This window comes from Pygocentrus nattereri, chromosome 15 (genome assembly GCF_015220715.1).
Source record: "Pygocentrus nattereri isolate fPygNat1 chromosome 15, fPygNat1.pri, whole genome shotgun sequence".
NCBI lineage: Eukaryota > Metazoa > Chordata > Actinopteri > Characiformes > Serrasalmidae > Pygocentrus > Pygocentrus nattereri.
Window position 1 is genome coordinate 14,936,926 of NC_051225.1, and position 25,077 is coordinate 14,962,002.

The 25,077-nt window shown below is 42.3% G+C and overlaps 1 protein-coding gene across 1 annotated transcript in view; it reads right to left on the bottom strand.

The window, feature by feature from the left end:
• Window positions 1–575: 575 nt before the first annotated feature.
• phlpp2 (PH domain and leucine rich repeat protein phosphatase 2) overlaps window positions 576–25,077 on the bottom strand; it is a 52,249-nt gene continuing 27,747 nt past the window's right edge. Inside the window, exons 6-19 of the mRNA XM_017700690.2 lie at window positions 20,794–20,948; window positions 18,367–18,513; window positions 17,469–17,699; window positions 11,753–11,955; window positions 11,563–11,623; window positions 11,334–11,429; window positions 10,493–10,648; window positions 9,366–9,566; window positions 7,840–8,002; window positions 7,018–7,148; window positions 6,045–6,158; window positions 4,499–4,693; window positions 3,956–4,187; window positions 576–3,745 (exon numbers count right to left, since the gene is read on the bottom strand). Coding sequence (XP_017556179.1) covers window positions 2,483–3,745; window positions 3,956–4,187; window positions 4,499–4,693; window positions 6,045–6,158; window positions 7,018–7,148; window positions 7,840–8,002; window positions 9,366–9,566; window positions 10,493–10,648; window positions 11,334–11,429; window positions 11,563–11,623; window positions 11,753–11,955; window positions 17,469–17,699; window positions 18,367–18,513; window positions 20,794–20,948 — 3,348 coding nt within the window. The 3' untranslated portion in view covers window positions 576–2,482. The remainder of the gene's footprint in view (window positions 3,746–3,955; window positions 4,188–4,498; window positions 4,694–6,044; window positions 6,159–7,017; window positions 7,149–7,839; window positions 8,003–9,365; window positions 9,567–10,492; window positions 10,649–11,333; window positions 11,430–11,562; window positions 11,624–11,752; window positions 11,956–17,468; window positions 17,700–18,366; window positions 18,514–20,793; window positions 20,949–25,077) is intronic.

Here is a 25,077-nt window from a genome sequence, read left to right on the forward strand (position 1 = left end):
GACCCAAGGTTGCCACATCCAAAGGCTAACGCCCTTGTAAAAGTGTCGTTGCTTGTTACATTTTAATTTTAAAACTGTTACTATCTAAAAAGAATATATTAGCGTGGATGAAAGCTTTGAAAACATTTTGCTGAGCCAGAGGCTTCATATATGCCTAGGGAGCCTTGACAACCAGACGACTTGGCTCCAGTGTCTAAACGTCTGATTCGATGGAAAATGGGACAATGTCCCTTTCAGATCCAAACATTTTGGTTAGGTTGTATGTAGCAATACAACATGCACAGATCAGGCATAACATCATGACCACCTCCTTGTTTCTACGCCCATTGTCCATTTTATCAGCTCCACTTACTATATAGGTGCACTTTGTAGTTCTACAGTTACAGACTGTAGTCCATCTGTTTCTCTGATACTTTGTTAGCCCCCTTTTACCTTGTTCTTCAGTAATCAGGACCCCCATGGACCCTGTGTGTGTTGGTATGTGATGCACTGGTCTGAGTGGATCAGACATAGCAGTGCTGCTGGAGTTTTTAATGACTATGTCCACTCACTGATCACTCTATTAGACACTCCTCCTAACCGTAGAACTACAAAGTGCACCTATATAGTAAGCGGAGCTGATAAAATGGACAATGAGCGTAGAAACAAGGAGGTGGTCATGATGTTATGCCTGATCAGTGTATATCCTTAGTTCACTCAAGACCAGGTAGAGATAGTGTGCACTCACTGGAAAATCTGGTGTCTTATATACACTTTAGTAGTACTGTCCTCATTTGACCCGAAACCTTAATTCTATACTGTCTTTTTGTTACCAATATAGAAAAGAAGTCCAATTAAAGTGAGCTAGAATCAGAATAACTTGAATACTTCCTCAAACCAATGCTGTAGTTTACAGTGATCACCACCAGATGGCACGTTAATCCATGAGCACATTGGCCTATTCCAGCCAAATCCACTATTCATCTATTCAACCAAGCTCCTCGAATGCACTCACTCTAGATACCAGATAACTAACAAGACAGCATCTTAGTATTATCTTGATTTGAAAGGTATTCATTGTGTCAGTTCATTTTAATGTCTTACTCTACAAAAAAAAAAATTAAAAAGGGGACAGTGCTGAAATGAGACACACACACACACACACACACACACACACACACACACACGTATACAAACAGAACACACTCTGCACAATATATGACATGGGTATTATGTGTGTTACTTCATACACTGTTTGGTAAAAAAAAGATTTTCCATTTTGTCACGTTTCATAAACAATTAGTTGTTTGTTCAGTTTACCGGTTCAGGTATAGGATGAAAAATAACCCAGGCATTCTCAATCAGTATATACAGTATTTTTCCCCAAAGCCTTAGGGATCGGTGCTCTGAGTCAGTCTCTCATGACACACTTCAAGTACTCCTAACAAATGAAGACCATTTTGTGACTTTCATCAGTTAAAGAGAAGAGTTAAAGAGGTCTTTTCTGGTCCCCGTCAAAATGGCATTGAGCCACTGAGCTGTTATGATAGCTCCCCAGTGAACTGGATATACCAGTGATATGACATGTAGATCTCACTGTTACCAACACTACTTTGCATGTCCACTGTGGCCCTTGCTTCAATAAGCCCAGAGGGATCTTTCACACTTTGAATGTGTTGTGAGGTGCGTTGTTCTCTTCCATTGTGCAAAACTGTTCCAGAAGTTGGTACAAGGGCTGTACGCAAGCCAAACAGGCTGCACCATGTTTCCATAACTCCATGGCTTCATTTGCTTGATCGGCAGTCCAACAAGGAAACCAGAGGAAGAAGAGAACACTTGTCTGACGATTTTCCATCCAATAAAGAAATGTTTTCCTGTTTCAGGGTGGAACTGACAATGATCCATCAGATTGTTTTAGTTATCTTCACAGACTACAATAAAGCAGTTAAATCAACCACAGCCACAACAGGAAAAGAGAAAATGTTGGCAATGCTGGGTAACAATGAAAGTACACCAACCCAGTGAGGGCCCCCTTGAGCCACAACCATCTACAAAAGGCACTTTTCTTACCTTTTGGTCATGGTTAGCCCCTATAATCTTTCCATGGACGAGAAACTGTGATGATAAAAGCCTGCTTAAGCTAATGTCTTCTGACATAAAGGGCAAGGTAGCGAGTCATTTATGAGGTATTCTAGCTCACGCTCTGGATTTTAGCCTGGGACAGCCCATTTTTTTCCTCCAAGACCTCGTGTCATTGGTCCTGAAATGTGTATGCTTTACGCTTTTCCAATTGTACATGTCTGCTCCTCCTCAGATTCACCACAGACCACAGACAGTCCTGGTTGGTGGGATGTTACCACATAAGCACATGCAGGGCTTCACACACTATGACAGCTGAACAGGAACTGGAATATTCCTCAAGTAGCAGGATGTCACACACCTGCTTGCACAATATGGCACTATGTCACACAAATGCTCAAAGGCTGCAGTGCTATAGCATCCATTATAGCGCAGTGTCATAGACCTCCTGTTGAAAAGTAGCGGGAGGGAGACCAGGCTGAGGGTGGTCCCAGTTTGGATCTCTGTTTGTGGGAGGTGTTGAGGGAGGTGGTGGTCCTGGAATCACAGGACTGTGGCCCCTCAGCTGCTCGCGAACATCTTGTTCCAGGCTTGGAGGGACAACTAACTGATCCTCAGGGTCCTGCTGAGCAGGTGCTGCAAAATAACCAGATTTCTTCTTGGGGGCTTCTAGTGCCACCTCAATGATGTTGTGACTGTCCTCTGGTGCCACTACAGAGCCATTTGAGAGCTTCTTTCCAAAGAGGCTGGAAGTAGAAGGAGACTTCTTTAGATCTGAGATCTCTCTTCCACATACAGCCAAAAGGCAGCCGTTAGTAGCCGACACCACCACGCTGTTCTGCCGACGCACCTTACTGTTGTTGTAATCGGAGCCTCGGGAGTCATGGCGGAGGTCTGCCTCCTTGGGGCTGTCAGGAGGCCCAGATCGGAGCTGGAAAGCACAGCAGTGGATGTCCACCTCCACCTCTAGCTTACTCCCGTTGGAAATAACACCCTCTAGTGGAGCCTCATCATCACTGTCTAGGCCATTGTCAGACTGATTGCTGGAGAAGGTGGCAGAGGACGGTTGGCGCTGAAACAGAGCTGGGTGAGCTCCAGGTCCTAGACTGCCAGCTGGACCCCCAGTATTGCAGAGAGTGGCTGCTGGGTGCAGGCTGCAGCGGCGCTCTGGTCGTGCATTCGACCCTGAAGAGGGGTGCTCATCAGATGCTGTTGACCCAGCCTCACTGCCTACCTCTGAGGCAGACGTCTCGCTGTTGAACTCTGAGGCAATTCCACTGCTCGAGGAAGGTGTAGCTGGATCGACAGGTGGCACAGATATGGGGACAGAGATAGGTGTAGGTGTTCCTCGGATCTCACTCGTGGTGAGCGGAGGCTCACAGGTGCAGCTGTCCTCGCCTATGTGTAGCGCCACCACCACTGCCCCAACATTGTCTCGGCACCCATAACTCTGGGCCAGGGTGCAGAGCTTTTTGGCAGCAGCTCGGGGATCTCTGACAGCCAGCACAGTCTTCACTGCTTCCTGGTAGGAGAGGCGCTGAAAGAGAGCCCTGTTCCCGAGAATCAGGAACTCATCCTGTGAACACAGCGGCTCAGTGCGCACCCACGGTTTGGGCAACACCCAGGGTGACAGGTAGGAGCAGCCCAGCAGGCGAGAGCAGCATGTAACACCACTGACCTTGTTATCCTATAGCATATAAGGGTCAAAGGACACATCAGTGGTTAGAAAGTCATGTGTGAACTTCACAGTATGATTGTCAATATAAGTCTAAAAATATGACCAGAAGCCCTTTTATGAAAATGTTAAACAGTAGTCATAGTTTAAAACTATCAATCATTGACCCCCGAAGTACATGCAACAGGATGGTTAAACAGTAGGCAGTGGGAGGCGTCCTACCTCAGTGATTATAGCCTTGGCGGTTTTGACCCGTTCCATTTCCTCGGCACTCCGCTCCAGGCTGAAGACCTTGGACAGGGCCAGCGGCTGGCCATCACGGCACAGCACCGCCTGACAGGTGCCCACGTTGGCGACAGTCAAGCCGAAGTAGCTGCCCGGCTCTGAGGACTCGTGATGAACGTAGCAGAGTAGAGCTGATGCCCCCAGTTTCTGTCCGGCCATCCCCAGCTTTCTGTGAAGCACAAGAGATAGAAAAAGACACAATTAACAATTACGTATTTATTTTTAATTAACCATTGCATATATTGCTTTGGCATGGGTGATACATACTGGCTACAAGGGCTTGAAACTAATATGCCCTTCTGCAATAACTGCACAGACTGAGAAATTAACTGTATAAGATGATTTTGATTATTATTTAACCCTAACAAAAGCTTAGTTAGGGCAACAAAAAACAGATCAATATTAAAGCTGAGATATTGAACATATTCTAAGTCTTTGAAGCTGTATGTGTGTGTAATCATATGTGGCTGTTTTACACACCTGTGTGAGGTGAGGAAAGTGTTGCACATGTACACACTGTCCACACAGCTGTGCTGAATCTCTTCAGAGAGCACATCCCCCATGGTGCACTGGAGCAGACGAGGAACCTCCTCATTACGGTCGCCATCAAAGATCCCATAAGCAGCCTCCATGCTGTCCCCAAAACGGTCCACTGCTAGCACAGATACACATAACCTACAAAGAAGAGAACTTCTCAGACCAAACTCATATGAAAGCAACTCTCATGTTACATCATCACCTTACAAAAACACCTAATGTGATTTAAGTATATGCAGACATCTCCTATCTCTCTCAAACAGTAAGCACAAAAGTTCCTCCCCACAAGTAAACAAATGAGAGATAAGAAGAGACATCCGACACTAATCGTGGAGACACAGCAGAAATCCTGCCCCTCTGAGGAAGAGCCCATCGTGTGCTTTACACCCATATGTAAATCAGATTTTATATAACAAAACTGCCAAACATTGCTGACTGCCCAGAGGGAAGACAAAGCATGTTAAAGCCACATTGCCAAGAATTTCACCTGACAAGGGATGATCCTTTGGATAATTTTTATAAGCCAAATGTTTTTTTTTTTTTTTAACAAGTGTAACCAAGACAGTAACATTTATTTGCTCTTTACTCAAATCTTGAACTTGTGGCTAAAATAAATGCACTTATATAAAACACACAGGCTGGTAGGTGTAACGCATAAACAGATGTGCAAGCACAGTATGGCAGTCGGCTGTCCAGCAGGCCCTGAAGATGGCTGCGAGAGCTGGCAGGAAGGCAAGGCTTGAACTCGGCGAGGAGAGGAACACTGTAAGTGAGTGGGGGACGTCACGCAAGTCCCGAGCCCCGCTTTCGTGCCTCTCGTGTCTGTCATCGTCGTCCTCCCTTCTCTGGCAGCTGACGTCCTCCTCCTGCCATCACCAGCATCTATTGGCAGTGTGTTTGGGAATTGCACACTTTCCCCCCCTACTTGCCAGACCTTGTCCCCATTTGGAGTTCAGGCTCCGCCGTCATCTAGGCCCAGGGTACAGGAACATGCCATATACAGCATTCAGACTTAGCTTGCTCAAATTATGTACATGTACATTATGTAAATTTATACACAGATCAGCCATAATAAAAAAACATCCATTTGCTGTTGTGAGTAAGGAAGAAATATTGGCTGATTCCAATCCTGCACCCTTACTTTGTGGAATGTATAATAAGACTCTACTAGAGAGAATAAAGAGATAACTAGCAATGGGTCTCTCATCAATATACAAACAAGTTTTTTCTTAAATTTGTTCTTAAGAAAGGCCCTAAGAAAAAGTCTACGTCAGAGTTATGACGTGTTTTTAAACTGAAGAACTGTTCACACCTTGGTGCTCTTGAGTGTGTGAAGATTCTGTTCTTCCCTAAGAACAAATTGCAAATAAGAAACATTAGTGAATGTCAGAATCTTTGTAAAAATGGCGTTAGTGGGTTTTAAGAAACTTCTTCTTATGAACGGTTGGTGAATGCGCCCCAATGGTCTTAAAGCAACTAGGTTTCTCACTTGTTTCTCTGGCCACACATCTCAGCATAGCCATGATCCCACAATGTTGATGTGCCCTGTGAGTCCCCTGCATTTAGGGATGGCTTCTGGTCCAATTTCAGAGTTGTTATGTGACTGAGAGAGAAAAAGAGAGAGAGATTTAAATAAAACAGTTTATTCTTAAAACTACAGATAATCTATATTTAAAAATCATATGATCAGTGTAGTGCCACTTAATATGACGTGGGCAAACAGATCAATTAATCTTGAGATGAATAATGAACTTAAAACCTTTTTTATTTGAACTTTAAAAAGGACATCATAAAAAGTCAAATTTGTTGTCTTTTCATATATTCTACATATTTTAGCTTTTTAAAACCACAGTAAAGCAATCACATTTCACCAGATCTTTTCATTTTTGACTTCATGAAATTCATGTGCTGACAACTGTCCAACCCACACAACCAGAGGAAAAATATACCATCTAAGTCAGTATTTTATGAACTGTACAAATCATTAGAAGTGATTTCCAGGTAGCCTTTAGGATCACAAAGTCAACTAGATGTTTAATGTCACATTTGCTTAATCCTCCTCCATAAAAAAATCCACTATATTTAACCAAAAATCAGGTGGTAGTTTTCTCCTATGGTGAATACATTTACCTGGCTCGGTCATGCGGTTTTCATGTCAGATGTAAACAGAAAACATGGAGGCTGTTAAATGACAGTGAGTTTATTTGCTAGCAATCACCTTGCATCTGTCGATTTTGGCTTATTTTGCAGATATTTTTGAGCATAGCAGAAAATTTCATTTACAATTATTTTCACAAGCTGTTACTTTCCTTTTATGATTCTTAATTCACGTGTGGTGGGAAACCACAAGACCACTTGAAAGCGGCATCCTATACAGCATAATGATTTTTAATCAATCTTTTTTATCAACATCTGATCCATGCTCACGGCAGAGCTGAAATGAAGGAAATGAAGGGGCTCACCTGAACAGATTGAGGGTTTTGTGTTCCAGCATGAGGCTACTGTTGCCTGTCAGATCCAGCTCTTGGAGAGTGGCAGGCAGAGAGTCTGGCAGCAGGATCTCTGTGAGTTCATTGCAACTCACATCCACAAGCTACAAACAGAGCACATATAATACAAAACAATACATGCATATAAAATACATGTACGCATGCATTACGTTTTATCTTTCAAATGCAACTTTATGAATTTTATTACCCACATGTTCAAACTGCACTATATAAGATTATTTTTGTTGTTTAAATTGAAAGAAGTAGCATTACTAAGTCAGGAGAAAAAAAAAAACACAAGCTAAAATGTGGTGTCTGTGTGCTGCTCTGAGTGACCCTGTAAAGAAATAATAATTTAAAAGTCAGAGGTGTCAGGTTGCATTTGGGGTTGAATCTGATTTTGCGGGTTTTTAGAACAATGGCATTCGTCTTTGTGTATTAACGTTACACACAGACTCAAAAAGAAGGTCTGGTTCAATGTTTAGGTTTCAATTTCCAAATGAATGTTATACTAATGAAGATAAAGACTACAGTCGATAACTCATGTACATTGTTGGAGGACACGTCTTTGATAGGGTTTTGTATTGGGTTCTCTTTGAATACTCTTTCAAGACACATGCAATCATTTCTCTTCACACTGTGTACAATTACACGATACCACCAAATCTCCAAAAACGTATATAGTGTAACTTTAAAAGCAAAACAGCAAAGCTCAATGAGGCACAAGTACAGGTACCTATCGATGTAAATCTATGTGATTTTAGCATGTCGTGTCCTTTCCTCACACAAACTAACCTTAATCTCAGGCAGGTTAAGGACCTCAGGGAAGACACTGATGTGATTGGAGTGTGCAATGAGGGTATGCAGCCTCTTGCAGCTGGACACTGTAGAGGGGATGGTCTTCAGCTTGTTGCCACTCAGATTCAGCTCCTCCAGTAACTCAAACTTACTCAGTTTACTAAGAACAGCAACACAATGCCAAGGACACGACTAAGTAAATAAAAGTACAACCCTAATTCCAAAAATGTGTGTAAAACGTAAATTAAAAAAAAATGCAATGATTTGCAAATCTCATAGAGCCATATTTTAATGAAAAAATTGGAACCTGATAGAAGCAATACATCTCAAAAAAAGTTTAGATAGGGGCACCAACACATGGTAGCAAAAAAAAAAAGAATACAGCTGGAGAAGCGATTTGCAACTAACTCACATGACTGGGTATAAAAAGAACATTTTAGAGAGGCAGAGTCTCTCAGAAGCAAGGATGGCCGAGGTTTACCAATCTTACCAAATTTTTTTGCACCTAAAAATTGTGGAACAGCTTCGGAAAATGTTCCTCAACTTCAAATTGTGAAAACTTTGGATATCCCACCATCTACAGTACATAATATCATCAAAAGATTCAGAGAATCTGGAGAATTCCCTGTATGCAAGGGACAAGGTCGACGGTCAGTACTGGAAGCTCGTGGTCTTCTGGCCCTCACGCGACACTGCGTTGAAAACAGGCATGATTCTGTACTGGAAATCATTGCATGAGCTCAGGAAGAATGGTAATCATTACCTGTGAACACAGTTCACCGTGCACATCCACAAATGCAAGTTAAAGCTGTATTATGCACAGAAGCGATATGTCAACAGGGTCCAGAAACGCCGCTGTCTTCTCTGGGCCAAAGCTCATTTAAAGGCACCATCAGTGCTGAACAGTATGTAGAGGTTTTAGAACAATGTATCTCTCAGGAAAGTCCCTGCATACTTTAGCAAGATAATGTTAAACTACATACTGCATCCATCACAACAGCATGGCTTCGCAGAAGAAGAGTCTGGGTGCTGAACTGACCGGCCTGCAGTCCAGACCTTTTACCAACAGAAAACATTTGGCACATCATGAAACGAAAAATCCAGCAAAGAAGACCCAAAGAAGACCCAGGACTGATGAGCAGCTAGAATCCTACATCAGACAGACAGGAAGGACACAACATTCCTCTCCCAAAACTCCAACAATTGGTCTGCTCACTTCCCAGATATTTACAGACTGCTGTTAAAAAAAGAGGAGATTCTACACAATGACAGACATGACCCTGTCCCAACTTTTTTGAGATGTGCTGCTGCCATACTACCATGGTAAAACATCTCACTTTCAACATTAGATATGTGTTCTATGTTCTATTGTAAATAAAATATGGGTCTATGAGATTTGCAATTTACACGGCATGCCAACTTTTTTAGAGTTGGTGTTAGATAGATGAGAGAATATGTTTACATGTACTGGTCCATAAACACGGTCTATGTGGACATGTATGCATATGTAGAGTGTGTGATACCTTGCAGGGAAGGACAGTAGCTGATTATAGGCCATGTGCAAGACCCGCAGGTTCTGGTGTCCCACCAACAGGGCAGCGCAGTTCTCATTCAGGTTGTTCTCTGTAAGGTACAGCTCCTGGAGGGTGCTAAGGCTCTCCTCTGATTGGCTACTTGGGGGGATTGTCTCCAGTGCATTGGCTGACACATTCAGGTATTTTAAGCTGGGAGGAGGGAAAAACACCCAGATGCATGTTTAATAATATCCTTCTGATATTCAGCATGACCAAATAAATGGATGGGCAATTCTAAAGTTCTAATGACTTCTGTGCAAAAACGGACGTAATATAATGTCTTCTCATCAAGCATGTTGTGCCGAAACAGATGAGATAGGAAATCGATAAGCTTGCATCACTTAATGGAAGCTATCTGAAAACACTTAGGGAAAGAAATGTCCTGGCTAAAGCACAGGGATGTTCTGAAACACCCAGAGCCCAAAACGACTGAGACATCATTTTCAGAGCTTTGGTTCCTTACTCGTTGACCAGGGATTTAGACCAGAAGGAAATGTAAGAGTTGCTTCTCGAGCTCCTATTACATCACCACACCCTCGGTTAATTTCTTCTCTATACAGCAAAGGGCACCTACAGTATTTTTAGAGATTTTTAAATATATAAAAAGTGCAATTTTACCAGGTTTACTAGTTTTATCAGATGGAAACCTAGTGGTGTTTGCTGAGCTACTACCTATGTGTTTGTGTGTTCTGTTAGTGCAGCAAAAGGGCAGTAGAGCACACTACAGAGTCACAGGCCCACAGGGCAGAGAGAGGCACAGCTGCAGTTCTCTTAGCACCTGCCACAGACTGTGTGAGAGATGGAGGCACAGTGACGGAGAGAGAGATGGAAGGAGGGGAGAAAGGAGGAAGAGATAAGGAAGGAAGGAGGGAAATAGAGAGGGTCGAAGGTAGGCATTAAATGAAGGCAGAAGGTAATGAGGGAGAGAGACGGACAATGAATGAATGATAAAGAGAGAGAGAGAGGAAAGTACAAGAGAGAGAGAGAAAGAAAGAAAGGAAAACAGGCCAGCTTACAACAAATCAAAGAGAGAGAAAGAGAGAGGGTGCACAGGACAGAAGGAGGGAATGACCTACTTTAAGGCCTTGTAGAAGAAACTCTCTGGGAGCTCGCCAAGCTTGTTGTGCTGCAGATCAAGGGCTTCCAGTGGGATGTGGTCAAGTAGGTCGGGCAGTTTCTGCAGTGCATTACTGCCAGCCAGTAGCTTCCGCAGACTCAGGCCACTGAGTAGCCTAGAGAGAGAGAGAGGGAGAGAGAGAGAGGGAGAGAGCGAGAGAGAGAGGGAGAGAGAGAGAGAGGGAGAGAGAGAGAGAGAGAGAGCGAGAGAGAGGGGGGGGGGGGGGGCCGACAAAGAGAGAGTGATATGTCCAAACTGACAGGAAGACTCCATTGTCTGAAGCAGTGCATTTGATCACTTCTGAAAATGAGGCACAAGAACTAAATATGACCAAATAAATTTGTCTCTCTCTTTCAAATTACTTCCCAGCCCGAAATGCCAAAACAGCACAATTCAAGCTTGGAGAAAAACGAAAAAAACAGAGCATCCCAAAGTCCCAAATGGAGCACCAACAACCAGCTGTGTGCTCTCTCATTTCATGGAGCCTTTCTGGCCCATTGACATGCAAATGACTGTGCTGTCAATGAGGAATTAGATGAAAATGCACATACTGTCGCATCTCTATCTTTTGACAGAGACATCTAGTGGAGTCACCAAATCATCTGTCCGACGACAGGCAGTGTCCTGACTTTCCTGTCTGGCCAGACTCTTATTCTAGGCAATGTAAATCATATTAATATGCTGTACTGTCAAATAAATGACCATGAAATGCTGAGACTGAGACGCAGAAAATGAAGTCTACTGGCCCTCGGGAGAGACAGCTGGACAGGACTTAAAGCATACAAAGCACACTCACTGACCTGGCCGGCAGCTCCAACAGCAGATTATGGGAAACGTCCAGCACCTCAATCTTTCTGCTGTCGCACACCCAGTCTGGTAGATATTCCAGAAGATTCCTATCAAACCACCCCAAAGTTAATCATGTCCACAAGCACAGGTTGAGGTTTGTTTGCTGTTTATTCATCATATGTCAAAAATGCCAACCATAAATCAAATAAGCGATTACCCGGAGCTGAGTATTAAACTCACCATGAAAGGTCCATGTGTGTTAGTTGGTTGGGAACTGGATAAACGTTTACAGTGGCCAGACCTGAGAATGAAAATAATGTACCAAAGCACACCTTTTCAGCAACTTAACACCGCTGACCGTGTATGGAGTGCATGGGAAAAGGTCAACAGTCAACTAAGATGTAAGCACATCTGTTACAGCTTTACTCACGATTGTTGCTGGCATGAAGAGTGCGCAGTGCAAAGCCGCTGAGTGTGAGTGTCTCTAGCTGGTTGCGCTGGCAGTGCAGCGTCTCAAGGTTGCAGGCAGCACTCAGGTCCATCGAAGTCAGCCGGTTGTCCCTCAGGTCCAGTTGAGTGAGCTGCTTTATGGGTTCCAGAGTCTCGCTCTTCACACAGTGGAGCCCATTTAGCCTGGAACACAAGACATCAACAGACTGAGGACTCTGTTTATGTGGTAGATGAAGACACATGTTCATTCAATATATTGATGTTTTTATGACAACACATTGTTTTAATAATACGTTTTTAAAGTTCCATGTACTTTCCATGAAATGGTATTTTTGTGCAGTCACTGTGATAAGAAAGCATGTTCAAGAAATGTTTGCAAGGCAGTTTTAGGTTATTTGTTGTTCAGCATTTATTCACTGGATTATTCTGCTAAGGACTTGAGTGAGTGTGCATGAGCTGAGCGAGCAAAACAGTGAACTTGAGCCAAGTAGCAAACAAGCTATACGGTGTAGCAGTGGCCAACAGCAGCTGGTGACTAAAGCACCGCAACTTATGCAAATATATATGCACTATATTGTGTAATAGCAGTAAACACTACAGTATGATGGAAATGCATGGCCATTTCAGTGAGTCATGGAATAATGTCGATAATTATAGTTATGATACTGCATGGCAGCAGTTAAACTCGATTACTGGCATCCATGTCATGGCATTTATGACACTGATAAACAACCAATTACAAATATGGCTATATAGTCCTAAATAGCTCCATTACCTAACTGTAATGAATTAAATAAAATGAAAAAAATAAAATAAAATGAAAAAAATGGAATGCATTACTGGGAAGAGAATTAAAGGTGCAGTATGTAAGATAAAGGAATTAGCAGAAATGGAATATGGTATATAAAACCATGTTTTCAATGGTGTATAATCACCTACAACTACAGGTGACTGCATTGTCTTTTTTGATAGCATAGCTTAGAATGAGCCCTTCATATCTACACAGGAAGCAGGTTGTCTTCCCACAGAAGCTGCCATGTTGTATTGCCCTGTTTCTACAGTAGCCCAGAGTGGAGAAATCAAACACTAGCTCTAGAATGTGCCTTTTTCGTGTTTTTACAGCTTCTATAGCACCAGATCACAAAGAAAGAAATAGAATCTGTGGCTGCTGCTGGCACTCTGTGTTGTGAGAAGATTGTAAACCCACATTTTGACAAATGTAAGATCACACTTTTTGTTTAGCAAGGAACGGTGAACCCTCATTGTCAAACAAGCAAAAACATAAAGAAGCAAATCAAAATCATGACAGGTGATGGCAGAAAACTAGATGGCCACCATATGTTTTACTACACACACACAATATTTCCTAAAGTATTCACTCACCCATCCAAATAACTGAATTCAGCTGTTCCAATCACTTCCATGGCCACAGCTGTATAAAACCAAGCAACTAAGCATACAGACTGCTTCTACAAACATTAGTGAAAGAACAGGTCGTTCTCAGGAGCTCAGTGAATTCCAGCGTGGTACCGTGATAGGACACCACCTGTGCAACAAGTCCAGTCATGAAATTTCCTCACTACTAAATATTCGACAGTCAACTGTCAGTGGTATTATAAATAGTGGAAAAAAGTGGAAGCGATTGGGAACGACAGCAACTCAGTCACAAAGTGGTTGGCCATGTAAAATGACAGAGCGGGGTCAGCGGATGCTGAGGCGCATAGTGCGCAGAGGTCACAGACTTTCTGCAGAGTCAATCACTGCAGACCTACAAACTTCATGTGGCCTTCAGATCAGCTCCAGAACAGCGTAGAGAGCTTCATGGAATGGGTTTCCACGGCCGAGCAGCTGCATCCAAGCCTGACAGTGGTGTAAAGCGCTCCCACTGGAGTCTAGAGCAGTGGAGATGTGTTCTCTGGAGTGACCAATCATGCTTTTCCATCTGGCAATCTGATGGACGAGTCTGGGCTTGGCAGTTGCCAGGAGAACGGGACTCTTCTGACTGCACTGTGCCAAGTGTAAAGTTTGGTGTAGGGGGGATTATGGTATGGAGTTGTTTTTTTAAGAGTTGGTCTCGACCCTTAGTTCCAGTGAAAGGAACTTGTAATGCTTCAGCACCAAGACATTTTGGACAATTTCATGCTCCCAACTTTGTGGGAACAGTTTGGGAACGGCCCCTTCCTGTTCCAACATGACTGCACACCAGTGCACAAAGCCTAAGGTCCATAAAGACATGGATGAGCGAGGTGTGGAAGAAATCTGTGTAAAAAAGCCAAATCTGCTCCACTTTAATACAAAAATCATATTAACCTAAATATGTAACCTGTCTCATATTTCAGGGTCACTGAGTATAACAGTGATATAAGGAAATGTGCAGAAGACTTCAAGAATGTCATTACTGAAGAATCATCAATGTTGTTTTTGGTTTCTGTTACAGTGGTTTCTGATTTTGTTTGATGTTTTGATTTATGGTTTAGTTCAAAACACCCAATTAACAATGTTAATTAAAAGGTAACTGCATATTTTACAGGTTAATTTTAAAAATATGGGGCGATGATCTACCTTAATATATAGTGCTACAGTGAACTGGGCTGAGCCCCAGATCTTCATACGCTCAGCCAATGTATCTTCCTATCTGTACTACTACAGAGTGAAAGGAAAAGTGTTCATCTGCTTCTAAGTTTCCACCAGGTACATGATGGGGAATCTCAAAAATCTAGTTGCAGTCTTGCAAATAGTGACACTGCAATGTTCCTAGACTTTACAAATCATACTCTGTGACTAAAAACTGTGACATTGTCTTTAGATGTGAGAGGGTGTATGGTTAGCACCTTTAAGTGCAGGCAGTCTACAGGAACATGCGCACCAGCACAGAATAGCATATCACTCTTCTGGAGGAAGAGGAATCCCATCCACACAACCTCATCCAGTTGCCATGATGTCTCAAAATTTTGAAGCATGCTTCCCCGCCCCACTCTTCTTGATGTCACTGACATGCTCTTTGTATTATGCAATAGCTGTCACATTTCAAGGTAAGCTTCAGCACAAGCTGTTCCTTGTCCCGTTCTGTCATCACTTCCAAGTCGAAAAAGTTTTCTGGTGGTTTCAAATATTTGCTCATGCTGTGCTCGGAGCTCAGATCCTCTGTTAGGAAGCGTTCTTGGTAAACTACCATGTTTAACTACTGTGCTTAGCACAGCGGTTTAAATATATAAGAAAAGAAAAATGATGGCTGAAAAGTAAGTTACAGGCACACCATCTTATTTATTCCGCTTCATTTCACCGTTCTGCACACAGCACACCTGGGTGTACCCAGACAAAAATGCATGTGTCCTTTTTCCTTTGTGTCATAAACCAATTAGGCATATTATTCTGACCATTTCCTTGTTTCTACGATCATTGTCCATTTTATCAGCTCCACTTACTATATAGGTACACTATATAGTACATATACACGAAAAACTACTTAAGTACAATAACACACTACATTTACTTAGTTACTGTGCATCACTGGTGTTGCACTGGTAAGAGTGGATTAGACACAGCAGTGCTGCTGGACTGAAAATAGTCCACCAACTGAAAAATATCAAGCCAACAGCATCCTGTGACCACTGATGAAGGATTAGAGCATAGGTCTTTAATTAAAATTCAATAAGGTCCAGTCAAAGCAAATTTCCTCAAGCAAAGGTCTGGAACCTCATGTCTAATTTAGTGCCATATACGGTTTACTGAAGTAACTGTTATACCAACATCTTATACAGTCAACCACTGAATATCAAATTAAATAAAGAACCATTCAGTCACATTTTGACAATATTTATTGCCAGTTTTCTCTTTTTAGAGCACGACATGTAAAATAATCTGTCTCACTTTCTTTTCTAACTGCTATGTCTCACCTCGTCCCTCCCATGTGTGTGCGCCACTCACTGGAGTCTTAGTACTGAATGTAATGCACAGATCTGATTGGCTGAGTAGCATCATGTGTGATATTTACTACGCATGCGATTGGTCTGTGAGTCTCCTGAGCGCTAAAGCCGTAACGTAAATGCTAGAAAAGTTGCACTGATTAAAATAGGACCACCCGGTCGAAATTAAATAATTCTCCTTAGTTTATCGGTTATAGACCCAGGTCCGCACAGGACAGTCTGGGTCCAGACTCGGACCGCTGTCTGCCTATTAGTGACCTCTGGACCAGAGGATGACCAACACAAACTGTACAGCAGCAGATGAGCTATCAACTCTGACATTACATCTACAAGGTGGACTGACAAGGTAGGAGTGGACAGTGAGTACTACTGTGCTGTGATCCACTCAGACCAGCGCAACACACACTAACGCACCACCAACACGTTAGTGTTACTGCAGTGCTGAGAATGATCCACAACCTAAATAATACCTGCTTTGTTAGGGTGCATGGGGTCCTGACCACTGAAGAACAAGGTGGTCTTAATGACTGGTGTATAATGCACATAGGCATGACTGACATGGGTCACTGCAAACTGTCTCAGGAAAACGGGACCAAAGCACTGAAGACACACTGCTGCCGGAAACCCAAAACAAAGGAAGAGGAGCATTCAGGATCACTGCCATGGACAGAACACTGAGAGATATGCAATGGAAACACTGCCCTCTGAGGCCTGTATTAAGAGCACTGATGATGTGTTTGCAGCTCAGAACGGAAAACTACGCTCCTTGATGTTCACACATATCTCCAGCTGGTTAAACAGCCCCTTAAGCACAGAGCATCCTGTTCAGAGGGAAGGCAGTAGCTAAGCTCTCCTGCTGCCTATTGATAATGAAGAGCATCAAAGTTTCTGCTCCTTTATACTTTGTGTGTGCTTCAACTCCTTACTCACCATATGATGCTCATCAAGGTTCCTCTGCTGAGAAACGTGAACATGTGTAGACTTACGACACTAAAAGAGGAGTACGTCTTTAAAAAAAAAAAAAAACGATCAGCAAAAGCTGGGGGTCAGAATCTAGATTTAGATCAATATTATCTACTCCGAGATGCTTCAGAAGTATAGTCAGAACCAGGTGAGAAAGGCTCTACCCCATCCTCTTTCTACTGCTCTCTCTGAAGTCTCTCTGTCTCTCTCTCCTTCTCTCAACACCAATCTTCTTTATGAGTTTGTCTGGAACTCTGATCCACCACAGGTGTGGTAAGGCCCTTGTAAATCCACAGTCCCACATGGAGAATAAGTCTTCTCTCAAGGTGAGAAGCAGAGGCTGAGCACAAAACCTGAACCACATGGTTATGATCTATAGTGGAAAAAATATGAGACTGAAAGCTCCAACATGGGGGGTGGGGGTTAAATACTGTTCATAAAAAAATATTTATGGGTCAGATGAGATGAGTATGTTTGAAAATGGACAGTCAGAAGTATGTAGGAGAGAGGAAACTGTGTAGACTCGATTTATCAAGTCTCTCCCTCTGTGATGTACCAAAGGGTGATCTTGTAACGTTACCATTGTATATTGATCCTGCATTATGCATGAACAGACTGACAAGAGTATTAACTCAGGGACAGGAAAGAGAAGCAGGGAGAAAGAGAATGGAGACAGAGACAGGCAGTGAGTGAAAGCTAAAGATTAAAGTGAAGCACAAAAGAGGAGAAAGTGAGAGAGAGAGAGAGAGAGAGAGAGAGAGAGAGAGAGAGAGAGAGAGAAACGGACAATAGATTCTGATGGCTCACCGTAAGTCGATGCTCTTGATGTGGCTCATCCGCAGCAGGCTGCTAAGCTCCAGGACCTCCACTCGGTTCCCGGCCATTGCCAGCTTGTCCATGGCACCAAGCCTCTCCAGCACAGCGGGGATGCCGGGGAAATTGTTAAAAGAGAGCCCCAGGCTGCAGAGCTGCATCAGGCCGCCCAGCTCCTCGGGCAGAGAGTTCAAGTGGTTCCCATCCAGACAGAGGGTCTGGAGGCTGGGCAACAGACAAACAAGTCAACTCCTGTTATTCTGGGTTATATTAATCTCTCTGGACAGACACACTCCGTGACCCCTCCATAAGAAGTGTGGAAGACAGCACTGGTTAATATAAAATTCCAGTCATGCTTTGTGTTAATCACCTCCCTGATTTAAGCCGGACTGAGAGCATTAAAACTGGTCTGATTTCTAAGCCTGATTTAATCTGGTTGCATAACGAGCACAGCTGAGTTTAATGCATTTCACTGGCTCAATTAGTAAAGGAAAAAAAAAATTAAGTTTATCTGACAGAGGATTGGCTCATGTGAGGAGAACATGGGTTCTGGACATTCTGGTGGCAGGATTGCTCTGCAAAGTCTAATGCCCTGCATAATTTATGCAAATTTCAAAGAATATTCATAAGTATAACCACTCTCATTATCATACACAAAGATTTCATATAACCACAAAGACAAATGTCCAATCCTCAAAGTCATATTCCTTTTATGAAGAGGGGAGTGGCCATTGCCGTTATCACTGCTGCACAGACTTTTATCAACATGGAAGGGACTGATTTGCATGTATTTTTTTAAATATATGCAATTTAGCACACTGCATGAATGGACAGCTTTTTAGGGACTGAGAAAATAGGAGAGGTATGGAGACTATGCATCTAACGTTCTGACCTCTGAAGGTTGCCAATGCAAGGTGGAATGGAACTGAGCCCATTGCAGGAGAGGTTGAGTTCAGACAGGGTCTGGATCTCAGACACGGACTCAGGGAACACACCTAGCCGATTGTGAGACAGATTCAGGCTCTTCAGCTGGGCAAACCTGCAAACACACAGAGCCCTCCCCCTTCAGTGAAGCTGGCACAGCAATAAGATACACAATCATTAACTCATACTGTTGGTGACATTTTGTAGGGGAGAAATACGGTCATTATGATAAACCTGCTCCATTGTTCCTTTCTCATGAAAATATACAGTCCTGCTTTGTTATGCTTGTTTTAGCAGCATGGGTTGGACATTTTTGGGTGCAGGTCTCTAAGGAAAGGCACTGGCTGTCTGACCTGGCCTCTTTTGCTTGCCTGCAGTAATGACCGAGACGGCTTTTGTGTCCTGGATACAAAAGCTGAGTGGCGGATAGGATGGATTCTGGATGAGTGATCGTCACAAACCTTCCTGGCCCAAAATGGCTCAAAGCTACATAATATGAAAATTCTGATATCTAGCTAATATTGGTTGACACAACTGGACATAGCAAAAAATATTTTATTTAACACCTTAAAATCCCAGGCTTATTACATCCTTAGGCTTATTATTCTGCCATTACATGGACTACAATGCAAACTGTCTGAAGTATTCTTAGGTTATTGAAATGTGCAATAGAATTTTGCTGATATCAGTTGTCAACTGTCAAATGTCAAATATGGGTTCTCAATTTTTAAGCAAGCACAGATATGGGAAATGTGGGTCATTGCCAACATTTGATATTTTACATGGGCACATCTGCCAATGCCAATACATAAATATTAATAAAATGCAGAAATCATAACATCTGATCTGACATTATCATGAATCTTTTATAATTATATTATAATTAACTACCTCAGTTGAATGATTTCTCTTTTGAGTATTTTCCTTTTTTTGGAGGGGGGGTTTTACCCAATTTAGTCATCTCCAATTCCACCCGCTAGTTAAGACTTCCCCCAACCACACAGCGCTTCTATTGCTAGGAGGGTGAAGGCGAGCACACGCTTCCTCCTTGAAGTGCTACTGCATCTTTTCAAACTGCCGCTCACATAATGTCATTGGACAGCTGAACGTGCTTGGAGGAAAGCAGCAAACGGCAAATTACGTCAGCTAAAAGACACCTGCACTAACTAGCATCGCGCTTAGTGATGGTGGAGAAGAGGGGGCCATCCTACCCACCCAGAGAGACTGAGGCCAGTTGTGCTCTCTTGGACTCCTGGCCACGGAAAGCTGTAGCATCACAGGGATCGAACTCGCGATCTCCTGATGATGGAGCCAACGCTTAGACGGTTGCACCATTTGAGAGCCCCCTCTTTTTAGTATTTTCACATGGGCACACTTTGCTGTAATATAGAATGAGGTACTAAGTATTTGCTCTTTATCAGCAAGACTTTCACCAATAAAGATCAATAAATGAGATTTCAATATCAGGTGATATTATCGGCCCACCTTTTTAGTCTGACCCCACATAGACATACCCACACACAGTGTAGGTCTGAATGAAGTATTTTGGAATGGGGGCTATGACGGTAGAGAATCGGCGGCTCTTTCATAGTCATAGATGGCCGAGTCATAACATATGCTGAAGCTGGCTACTTGGGAGAGCAGTCCTGCCTCACAGCACACACACACACACCCCTGTGCTGCCTGCCACAAACAGTTGCTAAATATACCATACTGCTGAGATGAGCAAAGAAAAAGGGATGGGGCGGGCAGAGAGAGAGAGAGAGAGAGAGAGAGAGAGAGAGAGAGAGAGAGAGAGAGAGAGAGAGAGAGAGAGAGATACAACCATGTGTGAAAGCTGCCACGAGCAGAGTGACTTCTCTAATGCACACCCATTCTCTTTTGTGCACACACACACACATACACATTAACACAGTCCATTTTCCACTCTGTCTTCAGTTCAGAGGATGGCAAAAACACTACAGAAAGTTGATGATTAACATGTAATAGCATCATCTCTTACATGAATTACCATTCACCACTCATTCTGTGTTTGTACTGAGCAAGCTAAGGGTCTCTAGCCAAGCATGGAACCATCCATTCTTACTCTTCTGCACCCAAAAACAGTAAAGTCAGCATCACAGCTATATCACTGTCAGCATACACTTAGTCATGATCGGCGTTACACAGATCACATCCACAGCCTTATCAGGCCATTGTGTAAAAGGGTATCTGAGCAACACTCAACTGTAATAACAGTCACAAGCAGAACCATGTTCTAATGGACTCCTTTAAGTTAATATAGAAATCAGTTTATGAGCTGTTTCTGCAAACCTATGACCTATGACCTAAAGGTCATGTTTAGAGGCTGAACGTGGGAAAGAACACACTTTATTTCTGGTGAGATAACTCCTACCGGTCGAAGTTACATAGTCCTCCAGGACCCTCGAGACTCATGAAGTTGTGCCGCAGGTTGAGATGTGTTACGTCTTGACTGTAGAAAAGGTATTCAGGCACCTCCTCCAGACTGTAGCAAGACAGGTCCACCAGGCTGATGGTCTGAGAGACAACCTACACACATACACACACAACAATGGGTTGAATTTCCTGTACTGTTGCTATGGTGCAGAAATAATACCATGGACACATAACATTAAGGTACATTTAGGAGATTGCTCTGCATGTTTTATCAACTCCTGCAGGATGTTTTCATACAGAAAGAGAAAAAAAATCATACAGTCCATGATTTGTTCAGGGCACAGATATAGAAGAGATGTAGCCCAGGACAGTGTACCAAGAAGATTTAAATATTGGGATGGACAACTCAGGTCATGAATAATATTGTGAAATATTAAAAAATAGAATACTGAAATACACAATATGTATCAAGATATTTATGGCACAATTCTTGAAATTCTAAAAATGTTTCTCCAAATAAATGAAAGGAGAAACTCATGAATTATCATGAGTAAAAATTTTTATATTAGTATTAGTAGAAATGTATTTTTGACTAGTAAGGAGGTAAAATTTTACTTAAATTTTACTTTACTTAAAATTTTTATTTTCTCATGTAGAAATAATATTTTTGATATCAAGAATGAAAAAAAAATTAATTCTTGATATCAAAAATTTAATTCCTACATGAGTAGAAATAGTAGTATTTCTACATGTGAAAAGTCAGTTTTAACTTGAATTAAATTTTGTGTAAAATGTGTAAACTGAATTTCTGATAATAAAAAAAAGGATTAAAAGCTAAAACAGCTTGTTGTAGACATTCAGTTTTTGTAAAGGACAAAACTGACCCGGAGTGGTACAGGTTTATGAGTGTTGACCATATACCGGGTCATCGTGAATTGAATTTCCTGGCAGTCATCTGTGGCGGGGAGTCCAAGTGTCAGACATACCAGTGTCTTGGAGTCTAGTATTTGTTTAATATGTTGGATATTTGTACTGTTCTAAGTGTATTGTTTGGATTGTTTGGTGTATTCCAGCGTCCATGGTGTTTCTAGTCTGTGTTTATTTTTCGTTATGTCTGGCCCTAGTTCAATCCGTGTTGGCTCAACGACCCTGGAGTGTTTTGACCCTGAGTTTGGATTTGCACTTAATAAATCTTGCTTTTCTGCACACATGCATTCCCCTCCTCATCGCTCCCCACCGTTACACCAAGACAGAATAATTGGCCTTGCTCTCCCTGGGTGGGTAGAGTGACCCTCCCTCTCTCCTCAGGCTGAAGTAACAATTAGATATTAGCATTCTCCTCCAAGACTGTATAGCTGTCCAATAACATCCACGGCTGATTAAGTTCGAGAAGATGTGATGGTGCTTCATGTGACTCGGATGAAGCATGTGTTAGCTTTCACTCTCCTAACTTGGGGCCACTGTGTGATGGTGGAGACCTACCAAGAAGGTAGAATTTGTAATCACTAAATTGGTGACATAATTATGATAATAATAATAATAATTTTCATTATTATTATTTCTGCAGTTATCCAATCATTCAAATGGTCATGTAAACACCATATTCTCCATCCATTCATCCATCCATTTTCTAATCCGCTTCTCCGTCAGGGTCGCGGAGGGTGCTGGAGCCTATCCCAGCAGTCTTCGGGCGGAAGGCAGGATACACCCCGCTGGGTCGCCAGCCCATTGCAGGGCAACACCATATTCTGATCTAGAAATTCAGAAATCTGATAAAGAGGCTGGATTTTAGCTCAGTAATCAGATTTCTCAGTGCATGTAACTCTTATTCTGATTTCTATTGGATTTCTTAGTCTCTGTATGTGTGAGAACAGACTGTTGATGCCACAAGACACAGCAAAAAGCTAAAACCAAACACAAAATTAAGGAGTTGAATATTCTTCGTCTTCTAAATGATCCAAGTTCATATTGTCAGCTAAAGTGGCGTGATGTTTAAAAAAAAAAAAGCCGCAGCATTAAATTTGAGTTTTACGTTACGTTTACGTCGCGTCTTCTTCTGTGAGTTTATTGGTTGGTTGCATAGTAGAAATCTGATTACTGTCTGACTCATGTAGACCCAGAGTTTCCCCATCTATTTGATTACTCAAGTGCATGTAAACGTGTTGCTTGGATTACTGACAAAATCTGATTTTCTGCAGTTATCAGATTATTAAATGTATGTAAACGTACTCACTCAAAAAAAGTGTTTTTAAACACTCCTTGAGTGTTCTACTGCTTTAATACAACAGTTAAATAAATAAATAAATAAAGTAAGAAATTAATAAACCAGGCCGTGAACTTGGCGTTTAATATGTTTTAATGTTCAGTTCCTTCCGCCAAATTATAGCTCCTTAACGAGCAGCTTGTTGCCATGTTAGAGCAACAAGCTCCGCCCACTCACTGCACACCTGGCAGTTCGTTCTCCAGCTCCACACAGACCGACTGACCGTTTGGGAATTTAGCATCGTCTCATCTTCAGAGTCTGACCAAAACGACTGTCAGTCAAATGTGATCTTTAAAGTGTCCATTTACTGTTTGTGGCAAAGTAAGAAGTAAAAACGTTCAAATGTGCTGAGCGTCTCCTACAGCTGTCAAAGGCATTGCTTAGCAACGGCGTGTCAGCGGAGTACTTTTGTGAGAAAACCGTGATGTTAATGGCGAAATTACAGCACAGTTAGAGCGCCTCTCAACCAATCAGTTTGCGTGGCCGGACTGTTGTATAAAATGATAATAAAAATTTTAGTTGTGTCCTAAAACTACGAATGATAACGTCATCGTCTTGTCCACCCAAAAGTCTGATCACATTTTTCACAGACTTTCGTGAACAACATTCTTGTTACAATATGATAACCAGTTCCATGAATAGTATCCGAACAAACTATTTTAATGAGTGAGAGAGAAAGGGAGAGAGTGGGTGAGAGCAAGAGAGTAGGAGAGAGAGAGAGTAAAGGAGAAAAATGAGAAACAAAGAGAGGGAGAGAAAGCTTGTGTGGTAGCGGCTCCACTGAAGACTGTTGATGCTATCTGGCAGTCAGGCAGTCTCGCCTCTCCGTTGCACTGAAAGAGTGCCTTTATAAACCAGCCTTTTGCTCCCCCCACATCACAAAGACTGCCACAACGCACATTAGTCACTAAGCCCACCAAGCAGAGCCTCCGCACACACACAAATGCACACTCAGAGACAACATACAGGCACGCATGGGCGAACACACATGCTCACACACACAGCACTAACTGAATTTAGTCTCGCCAGAAAAGATCTCAAAAATGCACTGAAACTGGAAGCCTTTCAACATCTCTCCTTTCCTCTCTCGCTCCCTCTCCCTCTCTTTCACTCACAACATGTCATCACGGTAATCAACTCTTCACCTCACACAGGCCTCCCTCCTAAGCCAATGCTGACTAATTGGATCTTCATTCTTCTGTGTTTTTTTTACCTACTCCCTCATTGTGTACAAGTGATTGCTGCCTGGATGGAGGTATTCACAGTCAGCTGGGGTCTACATAGGGGAAGCACGTTAATTAGATGATTAGAGGCCAGCAAGGAAGAAGCTGGCAGAGAGGTCAAGAGGAGAAAAAGAGACATTCATATGACTAAGGCTGGCTTTACAATGTGAAACTTGCAGGCGAATAAAATTCAGCTGCATAACATAAAGCGTTCTGCAACTCTCTTGAAACTCAGCCACAATAGCTGCAATTGACTGAACTTGGTTTAATGGAACAGCCAAACAAAATAGCAGTAACTCATCATGTGATTACGATGAACTGAAAAAAACATCCTCCTGATAAACTTAACGGCAGGTTGATAGTTTTTCATTTTGTCATTTACACACGGAACAACCAGAAAAAAACTACATTTTTCTGAAACTGGCTGGTTGAAATATATCCCCTCGTTTCAAATTCGAAGCCTGCAACACATTAAAAAAAAACAAGCATGTTTACCACTGTGTTATATAATCTCTCTTTAAACAACACTTCATAATTTGTTTTGGGGACTAGAGACACCAACTGATCCAGTTTTAGAAGTGAATTTTGTTGCCATTCTTCTGTTATTCAAGTCTTCAGCTGTACATCCGTACAAAGCCTTTGTTGTCAAACTTTAAGAGAGATAGGTTTAATCTCCATGTAGACAAGTCTAGCACCCTTACTGAGCCATGCTGTTGTAACACATGCAAAATATGGCTTGGTGTTGTCATGTTGAAGTAACTAAAGATGCCTCTAAAAAAAAAGCACAGAGAAGGCA